This window comes from Ailuropoda melanoleuca, chromosome 4 (genome assembly GCF_002007445.2).
Source record: "Ailuropoda melanoleuca isolate Jingjing chromosome 4, ASM200744v2, whole genome shotgun sequence".
NCBI lineage: Eukaryota > Metazoa > Chordata > Mammalia > Carnivora > Ursidae > Ailuropoda > Ailuropoda melanoleuca.
This window is the reverse complement of record NC_048221.1, coordinates 47,519,330-47,543,974: the sequence shown is the minus strand read 5'-3', so window position 1 is coordinate 47,543,974 and position 24,645 is coordinate 47,519,330. Positions and strand designations below refer to the sequence as shown.

Sequence of the window (24,645 nt, the reverse complement as noted above, 5' to 3'; positions counted from 1 at the left end):
GGTGGAAAAAAGACAGTCTCTTCAATAAATGGTGCTGGGAAAATTGGACAGCTACATGCAAAAGAATGAAACTTGACCACTCTCTCACACCATACACAAAAATAAACTCCAAATGGATGAAAGACCTCAATGTGAGACAGGAATCCATCAAAATTCTAGAGGAGAACATAGGCAACAACTTCTATGACATCGGCCAGAGCAACCTTTTTCACGACACATCTCCAAAGGCAAGAGAAATAAAAGATAAAATGAACTTATGGGACTTTATCAGGATAAAGAGCTTCTGCACAGCCAAGGAAACAGTCAAAAAAACTAAGAGACAGCCCACGGAATGGGAGAATATATTTGCAAAGGACACCACAGATAAAGGACTGGTATCCAAGATCTACAAAGAACTTCTCAAACTCAATACACGAGAAACAAATAAACAAATCATAAAATGGGCAGAAGATATGAACAGACACTTTTCCAATGAAGACATACAAATGGCTAACAGACACATGAAAAAATGTTCAAAATCATTAGCCATCAGGGAAATTCAAATCAAAACCACACTGAGATACCACCTTACGCCAGTTAGAATGGCAAAGATAGACAAGGCAAGAAACAACAATTGTTGGAGAGGATGTGGAGAAAGGGGATCCCTCCTACATTGTTGGTGGGAATGCAAGTTGGTACAGCCACTCTGGAAAACAGTGTGGAGGTCCCTTAAAAAGTTAAAAATTGAACTACCCTATGACCCAGCCATTGCACTACTGGGTGTTTACCCCAAAGATACAGACGTAGTAAAGAGAAGGGCCATATGCACCCCAATGTTCATAGCTGCATTGTCCACAATAGCCAAATCATGGAAGGAGCCGAGATGCCCTTCAACAGATGACTGGATTAAGAAGCTGTGGTCCATATATACAATGGAATATTACTCAGCTATCAGAAAGAACGAATTCTCAACATTTGCTGCAACATGGACGGCACTGGAGGAGATAATGCTAAGTGAAATAAGTCAAGCAGAGAAAGACAATTATCATATGATTTCTCTCATCTATGGAACATAAGAACTAGGATGATCGGTAGGGGAAGAAAGGGATAAAGAAAAGGGGGGTAATCAGAAGGGGGAATGAAACATGAGAGACTATGGACTATGAGAAACAAACTGAGGACTTCAGAGGGGAGGGGGTGGGGGAAGGGGATAGACTGGTGATGGGTAGTAAGGAGGGCACGTATTGCATGGTGCACTGGGTGTTATACGCAACTAATGAAGCATCAAACTTTAACATCAGAATCAGGGGATGTACTGTATGGTGATTAACATAATATAATAAAATAAAATTAATTATAAAAAAAAATAATAAAATAAAATATTGCTACTCAATGTGGAGTCACAGAAAAAAAAAAAAAAGAATCAGTGTCACTTGAGGCACATGCACTGACTACAGAGTGTGGGGTTCCCCAGGTGAGAATGGGGAGGCTATAATGAGAAGACACAATGGATGCAGGGGTAGGCGGAAATAATTGATAATCACTCCCACAACGTTTCTCGTAGAAGGAACATCTGAGGTGATATAGTTTCATCTACAGGTGAAAAACTTAAGTCCTAGAGAGGGAAAGCCCAAATTTAAGTATACTGGAAACTGTATCATTTAATATAATTGGGATGCAAGCCTGGTCAATTAGTCAAAAATCTCTTTCTTGGCAATGGATCATTAAAAATACATAAATATATTAAATCTTTTAACTCAAAATCCATCCAACCATACATGCGTGCACACACACACACACACACACACACTCACTTGTCAATCTTCTGATGTGGATCAAGATATTTTTTGTGAACGTGCATCACGTAGTTGGCCTCCCTGTCATAATCTTGAAAAAAAAAAAACAACTCTAATAAAGTTCAGTATTGTGGTCTTTTTTTTTTAAATATTTTATTTATTTATTTTGACAGAAAGAGAGAGCACATGCAGGGGGAGCAGCAGGCAAAGAGAGAGGGAGAAGCAGACTCCCTGCTGAGCAAAGTGCCCACTGCTGGGCTCAATCCCAGGACCCTGGGATGATGACTTGAGCTGAAGGCAGACGCTTAACCCACTGAGCCACCCAGGCACCCCAGTATTTTGGTCTTTAAAATGAAATAAAATCTTAAATGTAATTGCACAGTAATTACGTGTAGTATGTTTCTAGTGTTTACGATTTCCCTTCAAAATCCCCACCAAATTTAACCCACAAGTAACAGCGACAAACTTATCAAATCTTTCCAAAGAATTCGAATGTATCTTCTTTGAAACAGCATCTGTCTCTCTCTTTTACTCTCTGCACTTACTTCATTGGTTTATACAATTTTAATTACATAAATAATGATGGTAACACATATTCCTGCAGTAAATACATTTAGAATCAAAACTAGCTAGTTCTTTGTAGCAAAAAATTCAATCAGTGGGACATACTAGTGATCCGACTATTAACTATGAGTGTTCAGGGTACTGGGGTCATAAGACAGCATATGGTACAAACAGAATGGATATTTTCTTGCTGGTTTCCATATTCGCTGGGTAGGAAATGATGGGTGGCCAGTTAAGTGAAGCCCGTTAGGAAAGCATCTATCCTAGGAGACAGGAGAGAGCACGGCTCAAAACCCGGGCCTTTACGCACATAAAGCGAATTGTTTTCAGCTCTCCATATTATTTAGGTTGCAGATGTCTCTGTTTCCATTTCTTACCACTTGCTCAAGGCCAACAATCTCTAGTTTAAATAACACAAGATGAAAAATGAGATGGTGTTTTTCTTTACACACCTATTCTTCTCACCCCTGTGACCTGCCCACCCTCTCTCTTTCAGTCTATTCTATTAATAGAAACAGTAGGTCTGGAAAGGAAGTTCCCACTGGAATGTCTAAGACAAACAGAGGCAGCCTTATCTGTGCTTCCTAGTCTCTGAGGAGTCAGAGCTGAGGCTTCCCTTGTGTATTTAGAACACCCTAACAAGTCACCTAATTGAGCCATGGTGCCGGTCCTGCAAGTCTCTCCAGCCCTGAAAACAAAGCAAGAAGACCAAGAAGGCAAGAGGTGCTCCAAAGGCAAACAAAAGGAAAAGTGTGCAAACCCACTTTGAAATTCCTGGAGTGATCCCAAATGAGACCCTGGGAGTTCCTGAACGTGACCTTTCTACTAAATGTCTTAGAATACAAAGTCAAAGAGAAACCATTGTGGACACATGCAGCAGCCACTGGCCGAGAGCTTATGCTAAGGATATAATAGGAAAACATGTTTGTGACCTTGCGGGCTTTAGCGTAACTGTCAGAGCACATCGGCCAGGAACGCCCAGCTCACTCAGGGCAGAACACCACCCCAACCGAAACTTGATTGCTTTTGACAATAGCCCACGGGGTCCATAGAAACATGTTTAAGAATAGGCCTCATTGCTGAACGTTACATCATCTAATCCCGTGACCTTCCCCGTGACATACCACTATTCCCTAGGATGTAATACGGATCATTCCCTTGATTGTCTTTGTTTATCGCCAATAAATATGCAAGGTTGCAGCTGTTCGGGGCAATCACACTCTTGGTGGTGGCACGCCTGGCGGTTGTCCCCTGCACCCACGCTCTCCTTCACAAGCTAACCGGTCTGTGCCTCGTCCTTCTCCTGAATCAACGCCGCGGCACTGCGGGCAGCGTCGCGGCAGATATATTTTTCCCCATACTGAGAAAACTTCAAGTTTGCTCAAAAATGCAGTCATTTGCATATTCAGGTATTATAGATAGTTTCAGATAGATGAGACAAAAAGACAAACTTTGCTTTTTAAAAATCTACAATGTGCCAGATCCTCCAGTAAACGCCAAGGGAGGAGAAGCAAAGATGGCTAAGCTCAGGGAACCCACAGGCTGTAGGCAAGATTCAGAATCTAGCTCTCAGCGCTACAGGTGAGCACGGTATGTTTGGTGCTCACCGTAAACGGGGTATGCGGCACATTTTGGACTTAGAGAGCAATGAGCTTCATTTTGCAGAGTAGACTAACTCTGGGAAAAGCAGGTAGTCTTTTGAAAAGATTAATGATTTGATCTATCTTGAAGAAAAAACTATTTTCCAGATCAGTAAGAAATAGGGAAATGGGAAACCTTTGTGGATTTTAACCAGTGAAAGTCTCTGATATGAATATGAACCAGGAATCCAGAGTTGGCTAGAGAGGCTCGAGCCATTGACCTGCACCCACATCCTCCCAATCTTTGTTTCGACCTGTACTGTGTCCTGGTCTCTCTTCTTCCTTTGTATCTCAAATATTTACAAGCTGGTCTTTCAGGGGAAAAACAAAATATGGAAATTATTGTAATACGATATTTTCTTGTTTCTACTTTTCTTCATCATCACTTGTCACCTCCAGTTTAAGTAGGCAACTCCATGAGAGCAGGGACCTGGTCTAGACTGTCACTTGCTATATCTCACTGTTTACATTGGTCCCTGATACCCTGCTAGAGTTTATAAACTATCTGTAAAAGATTCAATAAAGAAATTGGTATGACACTGACCAGGCAGTCCTCTAACTGCTCTCTTATTACACAGGTGATAGCTCTAAAAGGCAGATGCATTGCTCAGAAATAGCCCTGTGGTTTATGGCAATGCTTCCTTTCCTGTCATTTTCTCCCATTCCCCTAACAAAATCTTGTGGTATGTGTGGAACATTCCAGGTACTCAAGGAAGGCTAAAGTAGGACAAATCTAAATTGGAGCCAGAAATATTTTAGTTCAGCTCTTCATAGCTTTGATCTCTGGTTTTAGGAAAAATAAAGAATTCATTTCAATCTTGAATTAAAAAAGCATGAAATAACCAACTTTTTTAATGCCAGGTCCAGAGCACGTTCTGTCTCTCCTAGGTATACTGCAGATCTAATTCAGGAACCAAGCTGTTCTACAGCCCATTTGAAAGCATCACCAATAGTCAGAGCCATTTTAGTTAGGTTTGAAAATCTACCCTTCATTATGCTAGCTCCCTAATGTTAATGATGATGGCAGAGATGAAAAGATGTTGGTCCATGGTCCCTGTTGACTATAACTAGAGGATGCCTTGGACAGGCTATTCTCAGAGAAGCAGAGAGATATTTAGGGCAAAGAGTTGAAGGCGACATGGGCACTTTTTGCTCTGAGGACTTGTTGGGGGCTGGAGAGGATGACAGAGAATCCTAGTTAATGAGGCAACAGAAGAGAGGAACAGGCCAGGGATCCCTTGGCTTATCGGACAGTTCAGAGAAACTGAAAATTACAGAAGTGTTTTGGCTCAGGAGCTGGAGGAGAGCTGCCAAGTTGTGGAGACATTGTCCAGATATCCTGAGAATGTCGGGCAGCCACCCGGGCCACGGCTGACCTTTCCCTGGCACAGTTCCTATCATCACCCAATTGAAAGGGGGAAGAACAACACACTTGGCTAGCAAACACGGAGGCCCTTTATTCTACAAATGGAGACTAAATACAGATAAAAGATAAAAGAAGATGAGCACTACTTTCACAGAGGCCACGTGCTCCCTAGTGATTTGGCCCAAAGCAATTTATTGTTAATTATTCATGCAGATAGAGAAAAGACCAGCCAAAAATTCAGATCTTTGCTGAACATGTTCAAAATATAAATCTAAGGAAAAGAAACATGTTGATTAGTGCTTGGCTTTTTCCTGTTTACATTTGTACATACAACATTATAAAACACAAAGATACAGGGAGATAGCAGCGTTATAAATATTTGGAGGATGTTCCACAGCAGTAGAAATCAATATGGAACATTCATCAGAAAGAAAAAAAAAATTAGACAGGAGAGGAAAACTTATTTGCCAATACAGAACGTGCTCGATTATTAGTTTCATTTGTGGTATTTCACAGTTTGGTTCAGAAACCTTAGTGCAAGTGAATGCATTTCTTTTCTCACTTCCTTAGGAGTGTGTCACTATAAATGCACAGCCACAATCTTGATGTTTCATCTCCTGAGTGAACAAATCTACGCTGTTCTTTGTAGCGATGCACATAGACAATATGGTTAGACAGAAGCCACACACACTGGCTACCAAAAAATCCTCACTTCTATCTGGTTAGGGATGGAGAGTTTTATATAAAGAACTGCTGCTCCATCACATTCCAATGTTTCTGTTGTTGACAATACTTCTCTTTCATTTCATCCTTTGGGACTCTCTCTCTCTCTCTCTCTCTCTATATATATATATATATATTTGCAGATTTAGGATGCTGTTTTATGTCTGAATTAAGAACTCTGTGTACAAAAAAAGAAAAAGAAAGAAAGAAAGAAAGAAAGAAAGAAAGAAAAAAGAAAACAAACTGTGCATCCCTAAATACCTAAATACATAGCAGGAAATATTTTTTTTCAAGAATTTATAAAAAACTTCAAGATACTTAGTAATTTCCATAAATATCATGAAACTGGGGCTGGTAACCAGGGAATATGGGCATTCATGTCTATGTGGCATCTACAGCTGAGGAAGAAAGGACCTCAGCGCTTTCTTGCTTGCTTTAGCTCTCATTTAACTCCTACACTTCACCTCTCCATAAGTTCACCTGAGCGAACTTTTTTTAAAACTTAACTTGCCAACCTATTATCTTTTTTTTTTTTTTTAAGATTTTATGTATTTATGACAGAGAGAGACAGCCAGTGAGAGAGGGAACACAGGCAGGGGGAGTGGGAGAGGAAGAAGCAGGCTCCAAGCGGAGGAGCCTGATGCAGGGCTCGATCCCAGAATACTGGGATCACGCCCTGAGCCAAAGGCAGACGCTTAAGGACTGAGCCACCCAGGCGCCCCCATGAACTTTCTAACCCCCTTTGATCACATTTCACTTTTCAGATGCTGCCCAAACTTTCAGAATAAAGAACACATCCCTTAGTGTAATTTCAAGACCATTCATAATCCAACTCAGGCCCATTTTTCTACCATATTTTGGGCAGAAGCTCAGGTAGCCTGTGATTCCTCCATCCATTCCAGCGTCCAACCACTTAAAAATCTGTTTGAGCACCTTCCATATGCAGGCCAAGTTCTAGGTGCTGGGGATACAATGCAGGGGGTGCATAGGAGATATATTTCCAGGAAGAGACAAGTAAAGAGGTGTTATAATGGTAGGGGTCATGTAGGATGCTGCAGAAGCAATAGAAAGGGCTTCTAACTCAAACTTGGCTGGGGTAGAGTGGTCACATGTAGCTTCCAAGGAAAATTAACATCTAAGCGGAGATCTAAAGGATAGAAAGGAGTCAGTCGGGCCAATGGTGTAGTGACTGGAACCTTGGGAAGAGAAGAGTACTCTCAATGCACTGTAAATGGGAACATTTCTAAAGAACTGTAAGAATTTCAGAACCATAATGCAGGACTGTTCTGCAGAATGAGTTATTCGCTGTCACCCCAGTGTGTCCTTCACTCTTCTTTTCCCATCCCCTGGGTTGGGAGTACAAGATGTTCTTCTCATCATCTGCCTGATGAACTTCAAGTCATCACTTTACCTCCTCTCAGGAGTATCTCTCAACCACACTCTCACCACCCAAGAGAAACTTCTTCAGTCTTTCCTTTGTGCCCTGTGGTATCGGTTCCATACTGTGCTTACACTGTATCTCATTTGACCTAGTCATTGGCTATTTTTGACAACTTCTCTCAGCTCTGTATGCTTTGAAGGTAAGAATTTTGTCCTTATCTTGTTTTTTTCAACTTTTAGAACAGAGCAAGACACACAGTAAACACTCGAAATTTTGAGTAAAAAGGAGTGGAGATAGTTAAAATGCTGTTTTTTATTTCTGCAACCCATCTGCAAATGCATTGGTCTGTGTTGTAAGATAAGCAATCTTCTCAGGACACATACTGGGGAATGAAATGAATTCAAAGACTCCCAAGGAACACATGGGTGACTCATGGGATCTTTATCTCCCCCAGATAACATAGAAAGGCAACAGTGACAGAACCACAACCTGACTTGTTCAAAAAGGTCTCCACAGACCATGCAGCCTTCAGGGGAGAATAATTAATTATATTGGCCTAGAGACAGAATGGAAAGAAATGCAAATATTTGATCCCCTTTTGAGTGAGAGGAAAGAGGCTTTTTTAATGTGCAATCCAGCATGTTTTAGGGAATATTTGGAGACCTGGCCCATCAGAAAAGAAACACAAAGCAGGATACCAGCGGAGTAGTTCCTTTTCTTTACAGTATCTTCTTTTAGAAATAACTTTTCAAATTAAAGGAGAATGTAAATTATAATCAGCAACTTTGTTATATCAGAAGGATGCCAATAAAAGCCCTCTCCACCTTCTTCCTCTTAAAGAATCTTTGAAGAAGCAAGGAAGGCAAAGGAAAAGAAAGAGGGCAGTGACTTAGGAAGACAAGAGAAAGAAAAAGAGAGCAAGAACAAAAGAGACCCATGAAGGCAAGGTGGTACTGGTGCCCAAGAGAGGTAGTGTGCTGTGCCATCGTGGGGGCTGGAAGAAACCCCACAAAGTAATGAGGGAAAGGATCCCTGTAGTTATCCTGCTGTAGAAGCAATGGATAAATTGCAAAGGGAAGATATTCTCTCAGAAAATGCAGTTCACTTAAGCACACTTGGATTGTGTTACTATTTCACTTATTAACAGTAATGCTCTTCTCTCGGAAAGCTCTGGTGCCATAATGAAAAAAAATATGTTAATTATTATGAAAATAGATGATCTCTTCAAAAGAGGAATATCAACTAAAAGAACAGACCAGATATGTGGCCTAATTTGCATTTCATGGCTACACATTTGAAATTATACTGCATAAATTATGTAAAAACACCAAACCCTCAAAGAGACATGTGATTTGGCCATCCTGCATGGCACAGACCACTCTCTTAGCGTATTTTACAACTGCTGAAACCCATACCTTCCACAGTTGCTCGCTTGGGCTGAATAGTGATGGCTCCTTCTGCGATATCTTCGTGCTGGTGCAGTGGGTTGATTTTGGATCCCCAGCTGTCTGATCCCACCCAAAGAAAATGGCCCACTTGGTCAGCTCTTTTGGCTGCTGCAAGGATCTGCCTGTGAAAAAGAACATGAAAAGTTATATGAATGTTAAGGAGCAGCTGCTGGACATATATGTGTTGGGAATGAAGCAGAAGGAAAGCAAGCTACCAGTTCTCGAAAAGTATGTAATCAATGGCAAAAAAAAAAAAAAAAAAGTATGTCAAAGGATTTATATCCTGCATATGTAAAGAGATTTTATAAACCACTAAGAAAAATGACCAAAGCAGCTTGAGGAAAAGAGGAAAGAAACATTAAAAGTCAAAAGAAAAAAAGAGAAATATAAATAATTAATAAACTGAAGATACATATTCATACAGATTAGAAAGGAGGAAAATATAAATTAGGGTAAGATACCACATTTGCTTCCCATGTTGGCCAAAAGATGTGTTTTGTTTTGGTTTGGTTTGTGAGTTTGGGCATGGGGCAGGAGAAATGATTGCTTGCATTCACTGCTGGTGGTATGTATAATTTCTGGAAAGCAACATGTCAATCTAAATTAAGGGTCTCAAATTATTAAAATGAACACATATGTTATACTTGAAAATTGTATAGCCCATGTTCATAAATAAAAGTAGTACATAAATAACACTGGCAAAAAGGCAAATAAAAGGAAAACTAATCATTCATAGGAAAGTTATTAAAATATATTTTTGAAAGAAGAGGTAGATAAGAGGTAACTATTTATACAACAGAGGAAGCTACAACTAAAGCTCCTTGGGTGGGTTAAACCACAGGAAAAGTGGTTTCTTTGCTTCTCAAGACTTGGAGATACTAAGTATCACATAGGTACATGGCCAAATAAAGGAGAATTGGTTGAAAGGTTCTATATAAAATAGCAAAACCTTAGGTTTCTTTCTTTTTCTTCCAGGCAGAAAATGAAATGGCAAATTACTAATAAAATTTTAAGGAATGGGTTCTGATATTGTAAACATCAAAATACCAGAAGGTTATGAGTGAGAGATGGTGAGTTAAACATGAGGGGGAGGAAGGTAAGTTAAATTTACCACTAAGTATTAAAAAGATAAGACCCTCTAGGAAATCTACATTTCTGCTTACAGAATGCTAGAAACTAAGGGAGTGTCACCCCAGGTAGAAAATAGCTTTTCTGGAAAAATCTGGACCACTCTAGAAAAAGAATTGTATATACTGACATAGAGAGACCCTCTAATGGAACGGCAACTCGGATGTCTGACCAGTCCACCAAAGGTCTGAAGTTGGAAGGGACAGGACATGATACTGTTCAGCCCTAGAAAGCAAGGAGCTACCAAGCCCTGAAGACAGATGAGGAACCTTAATGCACATCAGTCAGGGAAAGAAGCCAGTGGGAAAGGCCACATGCTGTAAGACTCCAGCTCTGTGACATCTGAGAGGGGCGAAGCGAGCCGATACCACTGCTTGCATCAAAGTGCACTCATGTTTTAATTTTTTTAATATGTGCATTTATTATTTTAATAAAAATAAATGCAATCAATTATTTGTACTCTTGACCAAGAGATACAATTTCTATTTATTGATCCAAAGGAAATGATCAAATACGCTGTCAAAAACACACGTTCATTACTGCAGACAAGCTCAATGCAGAGCAGGAGGGTAGTGTCTGAAGAAATGACAGTGAGGATGGATTAGAAAGCAATTCAGAATATACTTAGATTCCCACAAGCTCTCTTTAAAAAGAAAAATCAATTTAAAAAACTGCAAAAGATTATTCAACTTGTATATAGGAAAAGCTGGCTAAATGTTGCTTATACGTGTGTATATACACACAGGAGTATAGGGTCGTCTGAGAGCACAGAAAACTGACAATCATACACAATGTATTGTCAACCTAATAACCCACCGAGAAGGCACTGCTGAGGTTGAAGAGGTTGGAAAGACGGGCAGAAACCAAGTAAAACAGGGGGAGAAGACAAAACTACACAAATGCAAAAAGTAGATGTTCACTTTACTATAAATGGGAAAGTGTGGGTTTATTGACAATGATAAACAAGATTAAACCATTTAAAAATACTTAGGGCATCAAAAGTGAAAATGTGAATTACAAAAAGTGGAAGATAAGAAGTGGGAGATTCTTTTGGGGAAAATCTATGTATGCCTGGAAAAAAGCACTGGCAAACATCAACCCAGAATTTTATGCTATCTCTGAGTACTGGGATTGCAAATTTTATATGAAATTATTTAACCTTGATTTTTTTTTTTAGATTAGTTTCTCTAACTTTTATTTTTTCTAGATAATCAGGGAACAAAGTAAACTTAATGGCTCCTTTCAACAAAGAGCAACAACAACAAAAAACGTTTCCCTTTTCCAGTGGAAATACAGTAGTTATATATTATTTCTATAATCAGAATGAAGTGTTCCAGAAAAAGGATCCACTCTTGTCTAAAATCCAAATTATCGGCACCCATGACTTACTTTGCATTTATTTTAGCTTTAAAATCTAGATATTACTGTCTCCTTACTGTCATTCTCTGACAAAGTATTTGAAGTTAATGTTCTAAGAAATCTCAAAATTTCCCATTTACAGTGTAAATCTTCTGAAGAAAGAAATAACATAGCATTGTGAGTTAACAGTACTCTTCAGACATCAGTGTATTTAAGATCATGTTTCGGAAGAAACTTCTATATGCACTTGAATTTTATGACTGCGTTCAAGAGCTATTTCCACTATCACTGCTACGAATCACTGTATACAATACTATTCAGCACACAAACAATCCCCAACACAAAAGAATGAGCGTAGCTATTGAGCAGATTGCACGCGTTTTTATATCCCAAATTAAAACCTCACATTACCTACAAGTCAGGAGTATTATAATGAATTAGTCACCAGAGCTATTTGCGGTAATTTTTTATGTGACATGTACAATGCATGTGGAGATAGACAAAAAGCCACACCTTATCGATGTATTACGTATTTGGAAAATATGTGTGAAAAACATTCATGAGACAATTAAGAAATATCAATATATCAACAAAGATGAATAAGAAATAAGCCAAAAAAAAAACCAAGAGTAATATTATGAAAACAAAATGTTTTATAGAACTATAACACAAAGCGTAGAAGAAAAATGCCCTAAGAGCAGCACTCAATAATTTTTAAGGAGAGAAATAATACATTTAAGGGGTGACCAGAAACAGTTTCATGGAGAAGAGCATGTTCGAGATGGACTTTGAAAAACAGACAATTTCAACAAGTAGAGAAAGAGAGCAAAAACCACCATGAATAAAGACCACGAGAGGAGCAATCAGGACTGTGCGGGACCACAGCCGGGCATTCTGGGTGTGGAAGTGGGTGAGTGGAGGCGGGGTCTAAATGTTAAATTAGGAACACATTTTAAAGCATTGTGAAATCCAGACAGAGAGGCTTGTGTTTAAATTATGAACTAGAGTGCATTAACAAAGTGACTTGACTCATTCATTTTTTTCGGTACCATGCCTTGAGCATGTCTCTGTACCAAACACTGTGACGGGGACTGAGGACACAGAAAGAAGTCAAATGAGGCATCACCTCTGCCCTGGAGATGCTTAGGGACTAGCGGAGAACACGCACACTACTCCAGTGATCCAGCAACGTAAAATAACCTCAGCGACATCAAGCATGAAGAAGGCGCCGAAGCTGCATAGAGTAGAGACACCTCCCCTCGGAAAGCCACACTGGAGATGGCACTGTTACGAGAAAGCGAGGAAGGAAAAGCCTTCCAGGTGTGTGCGAGAGAACACACGAAGACCTGGGAATGAGGAAACAAGGAACGTGAAGGAGCAGGGAATGAAGTAAGATTAGAATGGTAGAAGGAGGCTGAAGAACCACAAACAGGGCTCAAGACGGATCTTCATTTCACTGATGGGAGAACTGAGGCCTCAGAAGTTGGGAAGCGGAAAGGGGACGACAGTGGGGCAACTTCCCAAGGTGACACAGTGGTCATTAGCAAAACATCAGGTATCTCAACGTCAGATATCGTTTGCTTTTGGTTGAATAGTCCTGCTACCCGTGATCAGAGCTGAATACCAGGAAAATGATGGATGGATTCAGGGACAGCATTTAGGGTGCAGGTGAAGGGGAGAGACAGCACTGAGAGACTCGTGACGAGGGCAGTGCAAAAATCCAAGCAGGATGCAATAATGACCAGGCCCTTAAACTTTCTCTTAATTAAGGATACCCACCTTCAAATTAAAGATATATTTTATCTAAGAAAAAGACTCAATATCCTCATACAGCTCTTTCACATCAGTGGAGATGTAAACCAGCACAACCTCTTTGGAAAACAATAATCATATTGGGACATACCTTGTTCTGGAAATGTCTTTTCCAGGGATTTATGTTAAAAACACATAAGATAAATATATAAAATAATATAATTGCATATTATTATATAATTGTGTTATATTAATATTATATATCCAACTCTTGCATAATATATTTATATTAATATGATATATTTGTACATTTTATTTATGTGCACAGATTTGTGGAAAAGGAAGTTTAGTACAGTATTATTTATGATTGCAAAAGTTTGTAATCAAACATCGATCAATAAGGAAGCATTTAGAAAAATGACAGCATGGATGTAAAATGAAATTCTGCACAGGTATTAAAAAGACTGAAGAGATAGGTACTGACATTCATAGACATCCATGATAAAGTAGTAAGTAAAGGCTAGTGGGGGAGAGAACAAGATGTACACACAGAACGCCACCACTGTTTAAAGAGAGGCAGACTGTCTCTAGAAGAATATAAATATACAAGAAACTGGTCATTAGCCATTGCATCTGAAGAGGAGAACTTGTTAGCTAAGGACAGGATGAATGGAACTTTTTTTATAAACCTAGATTTTTTAATAGATCTTTTAAGCAGGTGTACTTATCGTTCTATTTTAAGTAGATACATATTCTGGAACAAGGCATAGTGGTCAGAGAAGAAATCAGGGCACATTTGTGTCTTAGAAACACATTCTGGGCATGTTATGCTCTAGAAACAAAGGTTAACTCTACATGGCTTGGCCAAGAATGCAAGGAATGAGGAAAACTGGGAAGTCAAGATTGCAATCGGGTTTTTGACTCCAAGGAGGATCGAGGTAAGAAAAGAGAGGAGGAAACTATCGGAGACATACTGGTAGACAAGCTTGGTTGGAACATATTGAGTCTAAAGCAGTGGCAATACAGCCAGAATTATATGACATGTTTTTTTCTTTTACATTAAGAGGAACCATTCTTTGGATAAAAGTCTGTTACATTTGGATATATTTTTAATAAAAGAACCTTTGAAAGGTCTAGTGGTTTTCTCTTTTAACAAGAAATTGAATACATTTATTTTGTTAATAGAGAGGGAAGACATGTCAGCAACACACTGTTGCTCCCATGGTTCACTGTAACTGCTCGTGTAGGGGAGAAAGCACAGACAGACTTTGCCACTATGTAATTATAGATTTGCTTCTGTGCTATCTTTTCCCCTTTCTCTGTCAGTATCCTGATCTTTCTGTCTCCTAAAGTTGCAGCATGCATATTAATGAATTTCACCAGTCATCCTTACTTTATATCCTCATCGTTGGCAAAAATCACGACGGCCCTGGAGTTGGGGGTGTCCAGGAGCTGTTTGATAATTCTATCAAAGTCAATGGTTCTGTCTTTGCGCTCTTGGGGGATTCTCACGGACTGTGCAATGCAGAGCCCACCTGTTTAAGAAAAGAAAGCAGAATGTCAATCAAGTTCCCTCAGAGATACCAAAGAAACAAGGGTGAGTGGCTGGGGAGGAGGGAATTTTGAATTCTGAGTGCACAGCACTTCCTTGTTGATATTGCCAAATGAGGAAGGCTTAAGATGTCATGCTAAGTCCTGAGCTGTTGTTCAAACTTGGTGGACCTTCCATGATATTGCACAGCCTGATTTTCTTAGTACTGCACTTGTAAACAGCTAATGATGCCCAGGGACACCAATGATATTGATCCTGGGGAGGTAGATTTAGGTTGACAAACTGGGTGGGGGAAGGTCTTTTAAATGAATGCAATATACTACAAGAAAACTGCAATCAATATACCACAGTAAAAATGTACTGAAACACATAAAGCTCAGGTTAATTTCTGAGGCTTTTCTGGTGTTTGCATTCCTGGGACTTTTTTCACCTTCATATGCATCCCAACTTTTAAAGGTCAGAGCCAATGGAATAAATCTAAAAATAAAACAACAAGAACACCAACGACTGTAAATCATAGCAACAAAATTTTAGTGACCCTACCTACTATGTCCTCAACCCTCAAATATGTGTTTTATGTGTGTTATCCCACCTTAAAAACTTTAAAAGGTAGTTAGTAATATGTATTTTTTGGATTTAATAGAAAAATAGATTTTTTGACTCTAAACTTCTTAGAGTTGTGATGATATTAATTGTCATTATGAATTTCAAGACAGGGGAACATGCAGCAGTTTACTAAGCAATTGATACACTTGTCCCTACCCCACCTCTTGCTTAGTAGTAGCCCCTAGATCTGGTATTTTATAAAACACACTTTAAGAAAGGCTGGTATAGGTGAAAGGGGTAGAGAGAATACTTGTAGGAAAGGCAACAAAGGCCATCCAATGGACAGAAGACCTAGAGACCAAAATAAAAGGATGAACTTGTTCTTGTAACGTGCTGAGGAGATAGCTATTATCAAGCTTACACCTCAAGCATGGACAGCTGGATGAATGGTATTAGGCTTCCACAAACAGAAAAATATGAACTCTAATCCAAAGTTGAGCTCCATTACATTTTTATCCCAGTGTTAGCTCTCTATAAGTGGCTCTTAATTTTCAGTGTGCATAAAATCATCGATGGTCCTTTTTCAAAATGTAGAGTTTCAATAACACTATCAACCAACTTGACCTAATTGACATTTATAGAACAATCCACAGGACAACAGAACAGTACACATTCTTTTCAAGTGTAAATGGAACATTCATTAAGCCAGACCATATTCTGGGCCATTAAAAAAAACAATAACAACAAATTTAAAAGCATAGAAATTGTACAAAGTATGTCATTAGGCCTAATAGAATCAAACAAGAAATCAATAGCACTTGGAAATTTGAAAACACACTTCTAAATAACCTGTGGGTCAAAGAGGAAGTGTCAAGGGAAATTCTAAAATATTTAAAACTAAAGGAAAATGAAAGTGGAACATACAATAGAATCTTAAAAAAGGGTAGGGGGCACCTGGGTGGCTCAGTCCTTAGGCGTCTGCCTTCGGCTCAGGTCATGATCCCAGGGTCCTGGGATGGAGCCCCACACTGAGCTCCCTACTCAGCAGGAAGCCTGCTTCTCCCTCTCCCACTCCCCTGCTTGTGTTTCATCTCTCACTGTCCGTTTCTCTGTCAAATAAATAAATAAAACCTTAAAAAAAAAGTGGAACACACAAAATGTATAGATTACAACTAAAGTGGTATTTAGCAGGAAATATGTAATCATCAAATGCTTATGTTAGAAAGAGGAGACAGCCAAAATAGCAACCTAAGTCTCTACGTAAGAAATAAGGGGGACTATGGACTCTGAGAAACAAATTGAGGGCTTCAGAGGGGAAGGGGGTGGGAGAATGGGATAGGCTGGTGATGGGTAGTAAGGAGGGCACGTATTGCATGGTGCACTGGGTGTTACACGCAACTAATGAATCATCGAACTTTACATCAAAAACCAGGGATGTACTGTATGGTGACTAACATAATATAATAAAAAAGCATTAAAAAAAAAAAAAGAAACCAAGATCTGGGCACTCAGGTGCTTTTCGACAAGCAAAAATTATCCAACAAAAATGTTGAGTCTTGGTGGGATATCTGGGCTTGGAAAAAATAAAAACATACCAATGTTTTCTTTTATAAAAAAAAAAAAGAAAAAGAAATAAGGGGGAAAGAGAGCTAACTAACCACCCTTCCTAAAAAAACAGAGAGACATAATAAAAGTTAAAGCAAAAATCAATGAAACTGAAATCAGAAAAAATGAGAGAGAAAAACCAGTAAAATAAAAAACTGCTTCTTTGAAAAGATTAATAAGATTGATAAATCTCTAGTCAAAGTTAACCAAAAAGAAAGAAGTCACAAATTATCATGTCAGGAATAAGAGGGACTAACCTTACTGTTGGATCCCACAGATGGCAAAAGATAGTAAGGGAATATTATAAATAATTTTATGCCAATAAATTTAGCAACATTTTTAAATGAAATGGATGAATCTCTTGAAAGACACAAACTATCCAAGCTGAGGGCAGAGTATATAATCTTAATAGTTCTAAATATATTAAGATACCAAATTCATACATATATATACACACACACTTAAAAAAAAAAAAAGATTCAGGCTCACATGGTTTCACTGATAAATTCCACCAAACAGTTAAGGAAGAAATAAAACATGATCTATATACAATCTCTTACTGAAAATAGAAAAGGAGAGAAAATAACTCATTTCATAAGGTCAGTATTACCCTAATACCCAAATCAGATCAAGACATTATTTTAAAAAGACCAATATAATTTATACATACTTGCAAAACCCCTAAAGAATACTAACAAAATAAATCCAGCAATATATAAGAAATAGTAATATATCATACATAACCAAGTGGATTTCATCCAAGGAATGCAAAGCTGATTCGTTACTTGAAAATCAATCATTATAATTCATATATGCTTAAATTAATAAGAAAAACCATATGATCATCTTAGTACATGTGGGAAAAGCACTAAACTAAATTCAATGTATGTTCATGATAAAAACTATAACCTAGGATTAGATGAGACCTTTCTAAGCCTAATGATAGGCATCTACAAAAAGCCCACAACAAGCATCACACTTAATAGTAAGAAATGACAAGGCAATTTTGTCCTCTCTTAAAACTCTTACTCAACATTGCACTGGATGTCCTTGTCAGAGGAATAAGGAACAAAAAAGAAAAGAAAAGAAACAAAAGACAAACATTTAGCAAAAGAAAAAAATAAAATTGTCTCTATTTGCAGATGACATGATTGTCTATGTAGAATCTTATAGAATTAAAAGGTGAGTTAAGCAAAGTTGTGGGATATAAACTCAATATACAAACGTCAATGATATATCTACTGTTCAGCAATGAACACCTGGAATTTTAAATTAAAACAATGCGATTAAGAATATCACCAAAAATGTGGTACTTATGTATAAATCTACCAAAATATGTATAGGAGCTATATTCTGAAAACTATAAAGCATGGGTGAAAGAAAATAAAAAAAAACAGTTAAATAAACTCTCCCCAATTTCATCTATAGATTCAATGCAATCTCAATCAAAATCTCAGCCAGCTTTTTAAAATATAGATCAATAGCTAATTCTAACATTTATACCAAAAATCAAAGGAACTAGAGTAGTCAAAACAATTGAAAAAGAGCAACAAAACCGGTGAACTTGAACTATGTAAATTCAAGACTTATATCAACACCAAGGTGCAGTGATCAAGATAGTGTGGGATTGTAAACAGGACAGACACTTAGATCAATGGAACAGAAAAGAGGTCCAGAAATAGACCAACACAAATATAGTCAACTGATTGTTTGGCAAAGGTGCAAAGGCAATCAGTGGAGAAGGGACAGCCTTTTCAACAAATGATGCTGAAACAAAGGGATATTCATATATAGAAATAATCTTGACATACACATCATGCTGCATGTAAAAATTAACTTTAAATGGATTGATAGACCTAAGTCTAAAATATGAAACTAAAAAACATTTAGAAGGAGACAAAGGGAAATCGGCAATGGTCTTAGGTTTTGCAAAGAGTTTTTGGAAATGAGATCAAAAGCCCAAACCATAAAGAAAAAAAATTGATAAATCAAATTTTATGCAAATTTAAAACTTTTGTTCTATGAAAGATAGTATTAAGAAAATGAAAGTACAAGCCAGAGACTGGGAAATAATCATATGCCTAATAAAAGACTTGCTTCTACAATCTATAAAGAATTGAAACTCAGCAATGGAAAAAAAGAAAAAGTGAGCTAAACATCTGAATAGACACACACACAAAAATAGATAGCAAATAAGCACAGGAAAAGATGCTTAACATCAGTCATTAGGGAAACGTTAATTAAAACCACAAAGATATACTACAACAATACCTATTAAAACAGCTTTCAAAAACAGTAATATCAAATCCTGGAGAAGATGCAGAGCAAGAGGGATGTCTGTTCATTACTGGAAGGAATGTACAATGGTACAGCCACTGTGGAAACAAGCTGGCATTCCCAAAATGTTAAATATAGAGATAACATAACAAACAGCAGTCAGTTTCAATCCTAGGTATTTATCCAGATGAACTGAAAGCTTGTGCTCACACAAATGTGCACACAAATGTTTAGAGCAACTTTATTCATAATCACTAACACTGGCAACAACGAAGACATCTGTCAACAGGTGAATAGATAAACTGGCACATGCATACAACCGAATCCTACTCATCAACAAAAAGGAACTGCTGATTCGTGGATGAGCATGAATACATTTTAAAAGCATTTTGCTAAGTGAAAGAAGCCCAACCGAAAAGACTACATATTGTATAATTCTGCTCATATGACATTCTAGAGAAAGCAGAACTACAGGGGTGGAAAATAGATCCGGGGATGCCAAGGGTTGAGAGGAGGGGTTGAGTACAAAGGGACACCCACAAGGGAATTTGGGGGTAATGGAAATGTTCCGTGCCATACCGTGGAGGTAGATGCATGACTCCACAAAACCTTCAAAAGAACTCACCAAGATAACTGGAGTTACTATACGCAAAATTTAAAAAATCAACCAGGATGTCAGGGGATCCTAGAATGGAATGCGGACGTGACAAATGAATCTAACTGTATTACTAATGTATGAGGGAATTTCACTGATGGAGATGAATAGAAAATAAGCTGACCTAAGTCACTTTTAAAAATCACGTTTCAACTGGCAACTCTAAAGCTAGAGAGTAAAAGAACTGAAGATAAAATGGTACTCTGATTTGTATATTCGCGGGGATGTGAGTTAGCAATTCTGGAACTGCTTTCCATGCTTGAGTTGAATAAAACAGTAAATAAATTGTAGATAATGGGAGCCAGGATCCTTGCTGTTAAAGAATTTATGCACAAGTAAGGCTAGAATGAACCATGTGGTGCCAGAAGGGGTCCAAAATATCTGTGTAAACTCACATTTGAGAGGGATGCTTGTACACATGGGTTACTACACACCAGCCACTGAGAGGGCCTAGAAGCCATGACACCCCAGAGCAGCCAGCCCTCCTAGGACCCTGGTGTTGGTTTCAAAATACCCTCTTTCAGGGTGCCTGGGTGGCACAGTCGTTAAGCATCTGCCTTCGGCTCAGGGTGTGATCCCGGCGTTCTGGGATCGAGCTCCGCATTGGGCTCTGCCACTGGGAGCTTGCTTCTGCCTCTCCCACTCCCCCTGCTTGTGTTCCCTCTCTCGCTGGCTGTCTCTCTGTCAAATAAATAAATAAAATCTTAAAAAAAAAAATACCCTCTTTCGACAAAAAGATGGTTCTTTCTCTTTGAAGAAATGGCGGATTTTTTTTTTTAAAGATTTTATTTATTTATTCGACAGAGATAGAGACAGCCAGCGAGAGAGGGAACACAAGCAGGGGGAATGGGAGAGGAAGAAGCAGGCTCATAGCCGAAGAGCCTGATGTGGGGCTCGATCCCATAACGCCGAGATCACGCCCTGAGCCGAAGGCAGACGCTTAACCGCTGTGCCACCCAGGCGCCCCGAAATGGCGGATTTTAAGGCTGGGGCAGGGTAGATACAAGATAAGCCTGCAATGTCAGGAAGTATGAAGTACACAAAGTAAAAAAAGTGATGGGCACGTCAATGGGACACAGGAGCCACCTAAAAGTGTGTCCAGTGAACAAAGCTAGAACAATATGAACCACAAAATAAGTTAACGATGGTATTAAATGATTATCCAAAGAACACAATACATACCTACAAGCCCAGACTGGGAAAAACAAAACAAAACAAAAGGACTAAATACATAAATAAGAGAGAAGGAATTAATTTTGTGTATACAGCAATTCCAAATAATAAATGTAGAAGGAATGAGAGAAATGCAATATCACCATGAGAACATGATAGTATTAACTGGTGCACCATAAGAGTCACTGATAGATGCTCGAGTTAGTGCGGGAAACTGTAAGGAGACACTGAACATTTATATAGCTTAAAAGTTATTTTCCCCCAACAATGATTAATTACTCTGGCTGTTTTAACATATGCCTGCAACTTCTTTGATAACCTTGCTCCGAAGAGGTGGAGATTAATTCCTCTATCTTTGAGTTAAAGCCATAATTGATGATTTGTTTCTAAAGAATATAGGAAAGGAAAAAGAATAACTTAGGAGTAGAGAAACCTGGCAGACACTGGATCGCTTTAACTGGATCACTAAGTTAACAGCACTCAGCACTACTGATAAGTCATGTTGATTTCATGCCCCCCCGATATGATGTGATGATAAGGCCACCTCATTTGTGCTTTAGTCTTCCCCCACATCCATAACCTTCATCTAATCATGAGAAAATGTCATAAAAATCCAAATTGAAGGACATTCTGCAAAACACCTGATTGTGCTCTTCAAAACTGTAAAGCGCATGAAGTAAAAGACAAACTGAAACTGGTTTGGATTCTGGGACAGGAGGACATTTGTGTAATAACTAACAGCATCTGAATAAAATTTGTCTTTGAGGTGGTAGTATTTTTCCACTGAGACACGTATACTGGCTATTTAAGATAATAATTGGGGTAACTTGGGGAAAGGTATAGGGGCATTCTATCTTTGCAACTCCTCTGTACATCTAGAATTGGTTTTAGGCAGACATATATATGTTTATGTCTATCTATCTAGCTATCTATCATCTACTTCTGTAACCTACCTAACTGTCCACATACCTGCCCAGGTCGTCCCTCCGGTGAACACTACTTAGTAAGTCGCAGAGCAGGCCCAGGGATCTGAATTTTTAGCAAGAGCTTTAGGTCAGTGATTCTTAGGCATTAGTTCACCTGGAAGACTTGTTAAAACACCCATTTCTGGCCCCACTTCAAGAGATGCTCATCCAGTGGGTTTGGTAAGGCTTGTGAATTTGCGTTTCTAACAACTTTCTACATGATTCTGGTGCTGCTGGTCTGGAGACCACACTGTGAGACCACCACTTTAGGTGAGACGGCTGCCGGTGGCTAGGGGGGCAGGTTCTGAGAAGCACTGGCTTGGGCTCTCCAAACTGGTTGTAGCCAGCTCAGGCAGAAGCGGCATACTTGTCTACATGTTCTAGTCAAACTTTTTTAGAGAGCTCTTAGGAGGGTGAGATAGGGAGAACAAAGGAAGGGAGGGACCATTATGCTTTGTTATAAAGTTTACAATGATGCAGAGAGAGAACAACAGGAGAAATGTCTCTGGGACTGGGGACTAGAGTCTCCGTGCCATAATTCTCCAACTCTGGAAAACATCACAGAGTATGGAGGAATGAAACCATCTGCAAACTGTCCTGGGGCTGCTAGGGAGAAGAAATGGCTACTTTACCCACCTTCTCGGCAGGAGAAGGGGAATAATTCTGGATGGAAACCCAGCTTCCCATCAGGACTCAATTACAGCTGAGTGATTAAGCAAATTAGAGCAACTCCATTTGGTGACGTGATTAGTGGAGGGGCGGTCTGCACTCACGGATTTAGGGCCCACCCAGTGCACCCTGGAGGAATCCATGCGTGGAGCTTGTGATTACAGAAATGAGCTGCTGGCCCCCTCTCATGGAGAACTGCCCACAGGTGTGCAAAATCAAACATCTCAACAGAAGAGAGAACTTGGCTATTAACATGTTAATGGGAATGAACATCTTCATAAAGCTAAAATCTTAAAAAAGAAAGAAGATTAGAAAACAAAGGATGAGAGATAAACAAGCTGTTCTGATCTTCTGCTCTTAGGAGTCTTGAGCGGTGCCTCCTGGAAAGACAGCCACTTCATTTGCTTCAGGTCTATAAGAGAATGTGGTAGGTTGAAAAATTTATGTATATTGTACATAGATGACTTCGCCTCAAGCATTCAATCCAAAGTGTATCACACTAGAAATGTGTCATTATGAGAAAGTAATGCAAGTCTTATTTCTATTCCAGCAAGGAATGGAACGGCCACAGAGATGCATGTACGTGCCCACACCCTTGAGGTGTCCTGATATCAGGGAGCTTATTTTTCAACAATGGCGGTAACTCAGCACACTACATTCTCCTCTGACTGCCATCTTTTCATCCTGAACTGCTGCCCTATTGAATGCTAACTTTCTCTTGTGGTTTGTGTTTCATCTTAGACCCTCACAGTGGATTCAGCTTGCCTGCTTTTACATCTCTGACGTAATTTGGTCACCAAAATATATAAACTACCTACATCTAGAAAAATATTTGTTCAACACCAAGCGCTTAAGAATCTCACTTTTGAGGGGCATTTCATATGCACATGAAAACTAACTGGAGTTTTACGGTGCGGGTTGGCATTGCAAATGCCAAATTAATTTTCACTTCTGTGGGGAGTAAACATATAGGAAAAATCAAACAGTTTCATCATAAATGGTGCAAATGAAGAGGCATGTCACAGACAGGACAACACCATTCATGACATGTCAGCTTTATCTAAGAAAGTCCACTCTCAGTGGCTTGAGGGGGGACATACAAGCCACTGAGGTAATGGAAAGAATTTCAGAGTCCCAGAAATCAATCTGCTGCTCAATTTGAAGCTGAAAACTGGTCAGTTTTCTGTCTGCCCATGGTAGCTAGCAATCTGTAACAACAAGACCATCAGGAGTTAGACCACAAATGGTTTCCATTAAAAATACTGTTCTCTCTCAAATGAGAATGGATTCTTTTCCATCTAATTGCAGAAGCAATAGGAAACCATTTAACATTTGCAGCTCAATCCTGTCAGAGGTTATACATGATACAATTCTACTGATGATTTGCTCTATTATTTAGATCTGCCAATTCAATTTAGAAAATATTTATTGAGACTCTTGTGTGAAAGGCTCTCTAGGATTTTTTAAAGGAATAATATATGAAAGCAGAAGGAGCCTGAGAAATAACCTCATCTAATTCCCCATTATGAGGGGGGAAACTGAGGTCCAGAGGGTTTAACAGTGATAACATTAATCATAGTCAACGGATTGGAAATCAGTGAGTTCTATGCATCAGATACTATTCTAAGTGCTTTACATCACTGACAGAGTCTGCGGTCATACAGCCATATGAGGCAGGTGTGCTAAGATCCCCATTTAGACAGGAGGAAATGGAGGCATTCTGAAGTTAAGTAACTCACCCCAGATCATATATTTAATGGCAGAGAAGTACTATGATTTTCATCTTTCCATCCTTCATGCTAAGTGATAATACAATGCTCTTGTCCAAATCAAGAAGAGAGGAGGACAAATGTTATATAACAAAAATAAAGGGTGGACATCTTGTTAGAGGAATCACCAAAGGCTTTATGGGAGAACTTTAGTCTCACATAGGTTGTTTCACATCTGGGGGTGGAAGAGGGCATCAGTGGAAGAATATGTAATGGAGGGAAGAGAAAGATCAACTGGAGAGGTCATTTTGGACAAAACTGTCAAACTTTGCATTCCCTTCTTTCTTTGTTGACAGAT

General features: G+C 38.9%; 1 protein-coding gene across 7 annotated transcripts in view; it reads right to left on the bottom strand.

Moving 5' to 3' along the window:
* GRM7 (glutamate metabotropic receptor 7) overlaps positions 1-24,645 on the bottom strand; it is an 885,418-nt gene that overhangs the window by 427,434 nt on the left and 433,339 nt on the right. For all 7 annotated transcript variants that reach the window (XM_034658687.1, XM_034658683.1, XM_034658681.1 and 4 more), the window contains exons 3-4: positions 14,530-14,671; positions 8,865-9,019 (exon numbers count right to left, since the gene is read on the bottom strand). In XM_034658687.1, coding sequence (XP_034514578.1) covers positions 8,865-9,019; positions 14,530-14,671 — 297 coding nt within the window. The remainder of the gene's footprint in view (positions 1-8,864; positions 9,020-14,529; positions 14,672-24,645) is intronic.